The sequence below is a fragment of the Botryllus schlosseri genome, chromosome 5, assembly GCF_051294905.1.
Source record: "Botryllus schlosseri isolate E-star chromosome 5, Bs_hap1, whole genome shotgun sequence".
NCBI lineage: Eukaryota > Metazoa > Chordata > Ascidiacea > Stolidobranchia > Styelidae > Botryllus > Botryllus schlosseri.
Window position 1 is genome coordinate 23,914,759 of NC_137240.1, and position 12,855 is coordinate 23,927,613.

The window sequence follows — 12,855 nt, forward strand, 5'->3', positions numbered from 1 at the left end:
ACAAGGTTTAAATGTCATATTTTGGTACGGTAACCATGATAGATGACTAGCATTTCCCCAGTAAAAACTGCCTGTATTTCGACTTGAATGTGGATATGCTTGACGACTGTAGAGTACTAGAGTACTAGTATACTCTAGTACTCTACCACACCTTGACGCCCGTCATACGTGATAGAGCGATGTGTTTTTATGTAATTTTGTTCTGATGATGTGGTAGTAGGACGACGAGGAAGCACGTGTGTTGTAGGTCAATCATAGTATACTTTTAACGGGGATAATTTCAGGCACTTCGATACACAGACCGTTGAGGTGGCCCCAATCAGTGCGCGTCCCTGATTCTTGGATTACTGTTGTCCCGTTTCAAAAATTCACCATTGAGGGTATGGTTTCTGGGGTAATCGACATCGGAAATCATCCTCTCTTGGAAGTGAGTAGTATACAAATGCAATGCAGCCACATAGCAGCTCAATTATAGCATTGACGCGACTAGTATGCTATATTTAAGGACATAACACAAGTAGCCTACATCAATAACCATACGATATGTCTACTCTATCGAGAGTCATGGAAAACAAAACTACACGCTGGTTATTCGGAGCAATTTCAACATATCATTATTGCGTAAAATAAATTCCAAAATTCGTTTATAAAATAGGCCTACTGTAGCAATGTGAAATCTCATGGATCATAGTTGTCAGATATCGTAATGTCATTCAATCGTGACTGTTGCGAGGGCCGGAGGGCCGCGAAGTCAATTCTAAATTTATAATTTTCTTTTCGATTTGCCGAGCATACCGGATACATATTTTCTCAAGCTTAGACTGGCAAATGCACGCTCTCCTCATATTGTTTATTTCGCCCCATAAGTACCGTATATAGGTTCCGTTTAGATTGGAGCGCAAAATTCACTCCATATACTCGAAAAAGGTATGGTGAACAATTGCCGCAACGGAAGTAATACTTGGGACCCCTTTGCGTTGGACGTAAGGGGCGAATTACTGCTTGAAACGCGCTTTATTGGTTTGCAATCATCTATTGCGTGTCGGACTATTCTTGTCTGCTTGATACAGTCGTATGCTCAAATTGTAACACAATTTCACTTGTGGGCGTCTAATTTAGCTACTTACTTAATCACACGAATCATTACGCACGTTGAATTACGTTTGGTCATATCTCATGGTGGGTCGCACAATGAGACGTTCCGTTAAAATTGAGTCACGAGCTGTGGGAAGCACTGGTAGGCTATATCACAAGCAAAACAAACGGGAAACTTGACCGCTGCAATAAAGCGATTGAGAACCACACCACTGCTTACACGAATAAAGTTGTCAATCCTCAACTCGCCCGTTTAACGACTGTTGAAATTTTATCGATACCGTCATTCAAGAAGAATTGCGTGAAAATAGGTATCACTGTCCGTAGTCGTAGTAGTACACCTAATGTAGGTAAATAATTGCGTGGCAGTTTCACATATTGAATTCAATGTTTTATACAGTTGTATCGGCTAGCAGCCCTCTTGTCCACCAATTTCTTGTCACTTTTACCATGGAAAGGAAACTGAATATCAACACAGAGGAATGTAGAATGGATGTTCTTGCAAAATTGAACAGGTACAAGTATACTATTATTTATTAGGTATAATATTATGCTTAGACGATCATAGACGATCTTGTGTTGACTCGGTTACTGCTGCCGCCGTGATAATATTGGTAAATTGTTGATAGTAATTGACTATGTACAGTATGCAGCAGGGATGTCAAACTCGACATATGCCGCGGACGGATTGACTTACAACCCTCTAATCCAGTGGTCGGGAACCTTTTTCGTCCGATAAGCCATATTTGCCCTATTTTTCCATCTCAACTCCCAAAGAGCCATACATGCCAATCAACTGTTACGCCACAATTGAAAATTCGTGACGTCATTGCAGCACTAATTCGAACTCAATACATTAGATTCCTCGTGTGCGCCATATTTTCTCTAAAAAATTTATTGTTCGACAACAAAGCTCGAAACGAGAGGTAAGGCACTGACGGGCCAAGCGTCACCATTGATAACGCAATTCATCGTAAGTAGCTTAGAATTTTTTATAACTGATATGAATCGAATGTGACTGATTCCGAAAATCTAAATACTCGTCGACTTCTCGATTCTCAAAGTATTCGGCGGTAACATAACGTTGCGCTACACGCATACATTTTATCGCCGGTACTACACACTACGCAAAGCTATACTTGCCAATCAAGAACGTGGATAGCTATGGCGTTGTTTTTAATTCGAGTTTGTAATTGTCAATGTCACATTGTCACATCCACAACAGTTCATTTCGCACCGTAGATCAGGGAGACAATGTGTATTTGAAAACTGCGGTTTGAAATGGGCGTCGCCATGTCTGCTATGCTCTTTGATTAATGAACGTATCGCACAATGCAAAACTTCATGTCGGGTACAGAGAATTCGCGAGTGATATTGGCCGCCGGCGTGACAGTAACTTGAATTTGATGATTTTGAAAACAGGGGGTCCGAGCCCCTAAACCTGAAAAAGGGATTGTCTTTACCTCTCGAAGACATGTTTATACTGCCGCGAGAATAATTATTCTGCCCGTGATGAAAATTTACCAACAACTATCTACAATATTGATCAAATCAGCACAAAAATAAATATTTGGCCAAGAGCCATATCTTATACCCAAAAGAGCCATATATGGCTCGCGAGCCATAGGTTCCCGACCACTGCTCTAATCGCTCACAGGCCGGACCAATCAAATAATATCGTAATGTTACCTCAATATCCATACCGTTGTTTTATCTTGATACTTCAGGCTCGTATACATATTAGTGTATTACATTATATCGCTGATCATATGAGATCAATTCCAACATCATCTTTCGTTGCAAACAATAATATTAGCAATGTACGACTTCCCGTATTACGAAATGTCTGCGATTGTATGGTTCAAACTGCGTCTAGGGAAATGATGAAGTATGCTTGTATTCCCGGAGTTTTCAGAAAATGTATTTTGGTCCGTGATTTTCCAGGTTGTCATCTACCACCCCCAACTGTTTTTAGATCGTGAACATTCTCAGCTCTACAAAAACCTGTCATCGACTCGTTTATAACCCGTCGGAAATTGTTAACTATATTTTAACATAAACACTGTGGTTGTTCAAAAATATCTTATTTTTCCGGATTCCGTGATTCACCGATTAAATTGTAGCGTAGCCTGAAAACGTTTCACTCCAAATTTGGTTCGATTCGTACCAGCAAAACCCGAGTCCGAGCCCATTGTAATTTCTGCCATTTTTGTAATAATGTTTACGGTGGCAAATTTCGTCACCTGGCCGTGACCACACCAGGGCTTTGAAGCCGGAGCCGGAGCAAGGAGCCGTGTATTTTAACCCGAGTCGTAGCTGGAGCCGGCTCTATGAATAGTAGCTCCGGCTCCGATGTATTTCATTAGATGCTCTGCTTTAACCGATGGCCGCATTCACATAATTTGACGATAATCGTCCACAAAATGAGGAAATGTTGCCTCGTTGGCATCACTTTTTCTGACTAACCAGTAACCCTGTTTTTACATAGGCGGCAAACAGTAGTGGCTTTTGGGGTGGGCGAGGTGGGCGGTCGCCCGCCCCCCCTGGTCTAAGGGGCCCCCCTCTTTGGTTTTAGCGCTTTTTTCAAGGGTTGTAGCGAATAGACGTGGAAGTCCTTGTACCAATCAAGAAGATGATTCCGTTCAGATGAGTCAATAATCATGAAATCTCCGCATTTGTTATTAAAGTCTCATATAACGATAATCATGAAGTCTCTGCATGCATGTTAAGTTGGCAGGCGAAAGGGGTGTGTGGGGGGTATAGCCCCCAGAAGCTGCGATTACATACTTATAGGGGGCCCCCTGGAAGTCTCGCCCAGGGCCCCCCCAATCGTAGGGCCACCACTGGCGGCAAACCTGGATAGGCTGGATTTTGTCGCGCTTACTCCGTAATTACTGTATTATAGATTTACCCTCAAATTCGTAATCAGCACAACACCGATGGCCATTTGTATGGTTCGAGAAATAATGAAAACCATACATGGCACAAAGAGATTGATGCTTATGTGAGATGAGCAATATACTTAATTAGTAGGGCAAGTTTTTGTTGCAGTTAAATCCGTGGAAAGTTGCATTTATTTATTTATTTTTGAAAAAAGTTGCAGAAGTTGCATTTTGACCTGACTAAAAAAAGGTCAATTTTCCGGCTCAGCTCCCGAAATACCCGTAAAAGCGTTACTTCGGTGCTGATTTACAGTGTTTCAGTCTAATTTGGCCGTGTATTTCACCAAAATCGAAAATACTTTCATGAAAAATCGAGAAAGTTGCATGAAGAAAATGTACAAAAGTTGCAAAAAGTTGCACTATAAAATTCCTTCGAACAGCTTAAAACAGCATTCTACTTATCTTACGAGTATTTAGGAAGCTGCCGGAAGCTGTAAAAAAAAGTTGCAAAAGTTGCAAAATCTTGCCCTACTAATTATAGTAATGAGACGAATACATAAGCGAAGCCATAGGTTGGGAACCGCTGGTATAAAGGCTATCTGGTGGGCGAATATCCCCAAGGAATCTTGTTTATCGCGTTATGGTGGTTAAGACCAACTTTACACTTGACTGTCAGTAAAAGTGTAAGTTTTAACGACAATAGAGCCAGCTCATCTTACAGAATTCGGTGAAATGTCGCTACGATGTGCCAGGCCTCAAATTCTAAATGCGACCTGGATCGGGTGATTTAATAGTTTGATATTAGACGCAATTTACTGGTATGAGGGAAATATATCTTTTCGCCGATCTAAACAGTTTTATATTTAAATTTCAGCTCTCCAATTCATATGGAGTAATGAAGCAAATTACCAACCGTTCCAAATCTGTAACAAACGCAGGTTGTGTGGAATCGGAATTATGAGAGCCTATAGCAGTGGTCGGGAACATGTTACGTCACGATTGAAAATTCTTGACGTCATGGTAGTACAATTTCAACTCCTTACATGGGATTAATCGTAGGCGCCATATTTCTCAGTAAAAACTGGTCTCAGGCTACTAATCATCCTGTGGCAGCGCAATTCATCGTAAATAGATGAGAATTTATAATACATGATAATATTCTAATATATACCTGCAGTACTGATTCCAAAAATCTAAATATTGATCGACTTCTCAATTCGGCGGTAACATAAACGTTGCACTATACACGCCTACATTTTAACGGCAGTATTAGAAAGCTACTAATCGATGACGAACGTGGGTGGCAAAGCGTTGTCTGTAAATTGGATTTGTAATTTGAATGTCACTTCCCACTTCCAAGGCAGTTCATTTCTCGGTGCAGATCAGGAAGACAATGTGCATTTGAAAGCTAAATCGTCATATAGGCGTCCCCTTGTCGTGCTATTCTCTTTGATCAACCAACGTGTTGTGCCATCCAAGACTACGCAGCGCGCGATGCTGGGTACATCGAATTCGCGAGTGATATTAGTCACTGTGGCCGAAGCACCTTAAATTTGAGGATTTTGTAAAGGGGTCCAAGCCCGTAACCCTGGATACGCCACTGTCTTGACCTCTCAAATACCTGTTTATGCTGCCACGAGTATTAAGTTATTCTAGGCGTTGAAATAATAATTGCTGCAATATCGATAAAATTGAAAATATGCCAATGAGCCATATCTTATACCCAAAAGAGCCATATATGGCTCGTAAGCCATATGTTCCCGACCACTGGCCTATAGCCTGAAGGCTAAGCGCCTGATTTGACATAGCCGGTTTTCCCCCGCCATTAGAATTTGAAATTTGAACGATAGCGTTGTGTATTGCAATTATATTGCATCATGCCTAAGTAATGTATTTTACGAATCTTCACTTTTAACACGTTTTCGTTACCCTCTATGTAGAGGCCTATACTAAACCAGCGGTTCTCGACCACCACTACATCAACAATAACAACAACACACTCAGAATCCCTAATTTTTGTCTCCGTCTCCCTTGTTTACCACATATTTTCGCGACACTACCGAGCATTCTAATAGGCTGAGAGCCACTTTATTTAACCTTGAGATCAGTCAGATTTCCCGACAGATTCATTATTCTGTGCCAAATAGATATGAATAATACCAGTTTATATGGAGATTGGATATTGCATTGTAAAAATTCAATATAATTGCATAACTGTCTAAAATTCGCGACCCTACTTTGTACGCTAAATATATTTTCATTTCTCAGTTTCAGGAAAGAAAGCAAGTACTGTGATTTTGTTATTACGACTGCAGGGCGAAAGGGCATTCCGGTTCATAAATGCGTAGTTGCCGCCAGCTCGGAATACTTCGATGCCATGCTAAGTCATGATGTAAGTTGGACATAGTGCAAATAATAGGCCTAGCTATGAATATATTCAGAAGCTAGAATTTGTTGGATAGAAAGCAAAATTTTGCTTCAAATTCGATTTTAGACAAAGGAAACTCGTGAAGGAGTTGTTGAAATCCATGATGCTGAGGAGAGTTCCATTCAGAAATGTGTTGATTTCATGTACACGGGAGAAGCTTCTGTTTCTGATGAAATGCAGGCAGATGTTCTGCACGTTGCCCATATGTTCGGATTACACGGTGAGTCTTTTCAGAGGTACCGAACTGGAGCTACGATTTCTAGGTTTTCATCTTTATTGTGTATACTCAACAACAGAATAAGGTTTACTTCGATAGCTTTTTTCAAATCCAACATTCGAATTTAATTGGGATTAAACCAATAGTGTTTTCACGGATCGAGGAGGTAAGGACTAGAGGTCGGCTGATCAGTCAAGACCGATATTTGGAACTTTGCCGATTAACAATATCGGCCTATTGATGGCCGATATTTTATATGAAAAAAACTGTAAAATATTGGAAATTCAATGCTCCGTGTTCTTAATCTCGCGAAATCAACGACGCAAAGTGCACTACGTGACTGATTTGCGCTTGCAAGACTAGTTTAACTAGTGAGCATGCCGAGAAACTGTAGGGGAGATGTGGTACCGATGGATCAAAAATTGGAAAATTATCGCTGGCCCCAAAATGTTCAGCCGAAAACGGCAAGTCTTTTGCTGGCTCAGCACTTTGATACAAGCTCTACCTATCGCGCACGTATAAATGAATATCCGTCTTTTCAAAAAATATTGATGAACGTTCAAAATTTGTTGCTCGAACGTGTCATCGGTCCCCACCCGGTGGGTCCAATGGCACACGACCCGGGGACCCATGACACATATACCCTAAATACCTCAGATGTGACAACTTTTCTTGCTCAGTATTATAATCTAAGCTACAGTAAGCCAAAGAAGAATGTTTGATCACAACCGTCGAAAAATAGAATAAATATTAACTCAAATGTTGTCATAAAATCACGTTTCGATTTAGGCTCGTACTTATAAATTTGAGGGTACATACATATTGCCCGAAAATCGACAGTGTGGCTTCCAAATACCTCGTTATAGCGATAAAACATCATATGCAATTATTACATAAAGATTTTCTGTACGTAGGCATGTTTCATTTGTTTTATGATTAGTATGCTTGATTATTTTGCTTGATTTGGCTATTGTATCATCGGTCCCCACCCTAAGAATTTTATACATGAATCGAAAAAAATTCCACTTAAGGAAAGTACTGAAAAAATAATAGGTGCCATTATATAGCCTGATACAAGCCCTACACTTCACAATCAAAATGATTGCTGGTTTGTTCGTGTTGAAGGTTACAAAGAAAAATGTTTATGTCGATATAAATTTACTTTTCACCCCCCAAAACAAAAAACATCTGTGAGAGACCCCAAAGCTCGCGCACGTCGAATTTGTTTGTATGTGAGGAAAGATTTTACCAGCAAGCAACTGTAGACAAGTTCACGGAGTGTAATCATGGAATTATCAGAGAGAATTTTCAAAGTATTTTCGGTCCCAGTGATCCATCGGTACCACATCTCCCCTACTTCATGCATTGCAATCTACTTAGAATGGACTGATCTGCAATTCTGTATCATGTTTTGCCTTATGGGTTATCCCAAATATCAATGAATGTGCGCAATTCAGCAATAATTCCTCTTAATTTCGGTTTGCTCGTTTGTTGTTCAGCTTTATGTGGCATGTACAAGTGCCATCTTCTCTAATACATAATATTTTTCGGAGAAATGGTAGCCTACTCTGCTCCTTCCATATCAATATCGGCCTACGTCAGCGGTTATCGGACTTGTGAGTGTGTCGGTATTAGGTATTGGCCTGCAAAAATCAATATCGGTCGACCTCATATCAAGATACATACTGAACTTGGACACATCATTTGTGATGTCGCACCCGTCTTGACCTTGACTATCATTGGCTACAGGCAATTAGGCCCGATCACAGTACTTACAGCATTAGGAGAAATATTTATTTATGCTACATGTCTTCGACTATTATTGGCCTTACTGTTTTCTGGTTGTGATAGAGCATATAGCATAAGACGTTTTAATCAGCCATAACACCGACCTAATCGCACACGCATTGAAATCCTATTTGAAACGTTATGTTATCTTCAGCGGCAAAAGTAAGTATAAGGGTTTCTAAAATCTGCTGTATATTCGGAAATGTGAACAGTTGGAGATTTATATATAGCTCGTTACTGTTCTCTTCGTTTAATCACCATAATGGAAATGTCTCATATGGTCTTGCTATCAGAAGCATTAGCTATAGAAATGAAATAGAAACCACTTGCTTTATATATTATCTCTATCTTTTATTGTAGGGCTGTACAATGCAATTGCTCTGTTTTTGGAACATGAACTTGACTGCGCAACATTCTTCGCGACAAGGCAGATTGCAAATATTTACGGTCTCCCCAGACTTGTTTCTGTTTGCAATGACTTTGCATTGAAGAACTTTCTCGATATTGCACAAATGGAAGATTTCAAGAAACTTGAAGCGAAAGATTTGGATTTTCTGCTGTCTGCAGATGGGTTGGAGGTACCATGAAGTATATGTGATGTTTGGTAGCCTAATAGGTATGATGCTGAGAGTTAGCAAGCGATCGCATATGCTAAGGTGTAATGCAGGGGTAGGCAATCTTATTCTTCAATATCCATATTGACCCTATATTTTCAATTGAGATAATTTAATAGTTAGCAGAAGTAGTTAGTATGATCGGTCGTGAGCGGCTATTGGTTCTTATGGGCCCGCTGGTGATGTGCCTGGAAACTCGTGTTGGTGATGGTACCCTTTTGACCCCCCCTTCCGCTCGTGATGTGCCATGCGTGGGATCTCTGGTGATGGTACCCTTTCGGGTATAGGTTGCGTCGGTGATGTGCCGTGAAAACTCGTGTTGGTGATGGTACCCTTTTGACCCCCCCTTCCGCTGGTGAGGTGCCATGTGTTCTTATGGGATCTCTGGTGATGGTACCCTTTCCGGTATAGGCTTCGTCGGTGATGGTACCCTTTCAGACCCCCTATCGCTCGTGATGTGCCATGTGTTCTTATGGGATCTCTGGTGATGGTACCCTTTCGGGTATAGGCTGCGCCGGTGATGTGCCTGGAAACTCGTGTTGGTGATGGTACCCTTTCAGACCCCCTATCGCTCATGATGTGCCATGTATTTTTACGGGATCTCTGGTGATGTGCCATTGTTTATCATGGGATCTCTGGTGATACCACCCTTTCAGGTATATGTTGTGTCGCTGACCTGCCTGATAACGTTACGGGTATAGGGATCTCTGGTGAGGTGGTGTTGAATATCAAGTATAGTAAACAGTGACGTCATTACTTAGCATGTATACTCAATATTATTATATATGACCGATTCGAGTTAATCCCGACGTTTACGGCGAGCGCGACTTCGATCTATCGTTATTCTTATGGACGCGGCGGTGATTCGTACTTTCGGGTATAGACTGTGGGTGGCATGTCGTACTTTCAACAAAAAAGGCGTGAAAATAGTTTGCAAAATCTAGGAATCAGTCGCTTGGTATTTAGTTTACCACAGAGCCGGCGTAGACGGCGATTCGAACACCAACAATAGCCGCGTTCACATACCATCACTTCAAAAAGATGTGAAATATTTCCTACGAGCGCTGACAGGATAACACATCAGACAGCCATCTCTCGTGGTTTGGTGTTACAGAGACAGGAATCACGCACAAGTAATATTTTAGTAATTAGTTTGTCACAGAGCCGGCGTAGACGGTGATTCCAATACCAACAATAGCAGCGTTCACATACTAACACTCCAAATAGGTGTGAAGTAGTTTGCAAACCCTGCGATCGCTGACAAGATAATGTCTCGGACATAACCATCTTTCGCGACTTGGTGTTACATGCATATCGATCGCTCACGCGGTGAAATATTCGTAAGCAGTTTGGCACAGAACTTGATACTGCTCGTAAGATTTAATAAGTAACGAATAACAGACCGTCAGTGTCGGTAACTTGAATAGCGACAAATTGTCACTTATTTTTGCTCTAACCCTAATCCTTTGTGAAGTGAACGCTTATTCAAAAGGTGTGAAATAATTTTAAAATCCTACGACCGCTCACAGGGTAATGCTCCAGACATAGCGATCACTCATGATTTGGTGTTACAGACATACCGATCGCTCACAAGGTAATATTTCCGTAACTAGTTTGTCACAGAGTCGTCGCAGACGGTGATTCGTAAACCAACAATTTGACACTTTCTGGTGGTCGCTATATGTTTTGACACTTTGGAACGTGGTTGACGGAAGTTGTATGATAAGAATCATGCGAATATTCAAGCAATGTGTCAATTTGTCAACTTGAAATGAAACTTACTACACAGCTCAAGTTGATTCGTATCTGAATGTGTTAATTCGGTACAATTCTAATTATTTCGAGAAATCTTTTTAACGTGATCTTTTGATTCGACCGTAACCTGAATATTACTGACGCCGACTTTCAGCCTGATCGAATTATTCGCACAGTCCGCGCCGCTGTTTTCACACCTATAGAATCAATACCAACTATAACTCTACAAGAATCAAGAATCACAAGTATGTGCATTATACAGTTATTATCTTTATCAACATGAATTTAAACTCTTAACAAAAACACGCAACTAATCATTTGCCAACTCTAGCATTACCAAAAAATTCAGGTATTGTTGATTGAAAATCCTTGAACCCGTATTATTAAGAGTGTTATAGTACGACGTCGGAATCCACTCGCGAGATGTACTAAAGGTAAATCCAGATAATCCAAAATGAAATATTTGGACTTTGACATAGTCTGAATTGAAATAGATTGACAAACATGACTAACAACTTTCAACCCAGTCATATTTAGAGATTATACGCACATTGATTCGAAACAAGTAATGAAACATTACAACTCTATTCGCGACCTGTCTTTACGTTTGTCAAAGAGAGTTTCAGAAATATTATCACTATGACATCTCAACATTTTAACATCTTGCCATCAACAAAAGAGTAAAATACAAAAACCTTGACAAGTCAATCCGTTTGTAACTCACCGAACCAAAGCAAAAAGTGTCCATACGAAAAGTAGACAAGACTACGCAAGTAACCACTACAACCCACAACCATATCAAGTTCGGTTTTAGGCATATACCACCAACTCGTCTTTTTTGTTCAACTGTAAAAGTCGTTACTATGCCGCAAGACAAAGAAATTACTATGCGGTATATTTTGTAAGACAAAAGTAATTACTTCTCGGTGTCGGCGACTTGAGATTAACATATTATATTTGAGTATACGACATTTGAAAGTATGACCATCGTAGTTTCTTACAATCGAACGCAGGTGTTATATCGAAAATTATCGTGATGTAAACATAAGGATTGTCACATCGATTTAACATATGAGATTTTGTAATGGTCTATCATGACTTGATTATTAAATTATTCGCGTTAATTAGACCCGGCGTTGTGGTAAAGGTTATTATGACAGCAACAAACTTATCAGTACCGTTGTTATTAACATATTGAGTTGTAAAACTATGCGTGTCTGAAATGTTCTTGAATGGAAAATTATTCCACCTTGGTACATATCACCCTGCGTATCGCGGATATCAGAAAATATTTTACAAATGTAATTGTCTCCACTAACCAAGACTAAAGATGAAACAACAATTTCCTTTGTTAAACAATAACCGGTACAATACTTTATCATCGTAATCAGCAGTGAGAATTGAAACACTTTCGCACATTATCCGGTGTCAAGATATCACACTAGGTGAATTGACCTACCGCCGCTTGATTAATACCTAATCCATTCGCACCATTTCACATACTTTGATCATTACAAAAGTAAATTGGAATATGTTTGCTAGATGCATTCAATTCAGTTAGAAATGTCTGGTACACAACAATCGTAATATCAAGGAAGTACTTGCTACGCTGTAATTCACTTAACGTGTTTTGTATTGTTGTTCATTTGTAGTATTGATTGTTTTTGAACCCCCAAATAATAATTCACGACATGAAACCAAACCGCTGAAAGTCGTTACCATCACAACGAAACAATTTGTACGATGTTTGCCAAATGTATCCTATAGTTAGGTGTACTAGAATTATTTGTCTAACACATACACCGACAATGCAACCGAACGTTTTTCCGTTATCATTCGCTAAAGTAAATGTCATCACAATACTCATCAAGCTGTCATCTGTAAATCAAGATTACATCCAACTTGTAACTGTATCGTTTAACTACCGGGTTGCATCAGTTTGCTATTTTTGTCATTTAGTGACTGCTGAACATACCAAACGATACACATTCACTTACGAAATACTGTGTTGATCGTAATTTCCATCATCGTGATAATCGAAGTACATTTGTTTCGAGTTCATAACAACCGACTACT

The 12,855-nt window shown here is 40.0% G+C and overlaps 1 protein-coding gene across 2 annotated transcripts in view; it reads left to right on the forward strand.

Moving 5' to 3' along the window:
* The first annotated feature begins 1,490 nt into the window (after positions 1-1,490).
* LOC145439459 (kelch-like protein 24a) overlaps positions 1,491-12,855 on the forward strand; it is a 56,387-nt gene continuing 45,022 nt past the window's right edge. For both annotated transcript variants that reach the window (XM_080316941.1, XM_080316942.1), the window contains exons 1-4: positions 1,491-1,610; positions 6,246-6,369; positions 6,472-6,625; positions 8,771-8,988. In XM_080316941.1, coding sequence (XP_080173067.1) covers positions 1,546-1,610; positions 6,246-6,369; positions 6,472-6,625; positions 8,771-8,988 — 561 coding nt within the window. In that variant the 5' untranslated portion in view covers positions 1,491-1,545. The remainder of the gene's footprint in view (positions 1,611-6,245; positions 6,370-6,471; positions 6,626-8,770; positions 8,989-12,855) is intronic.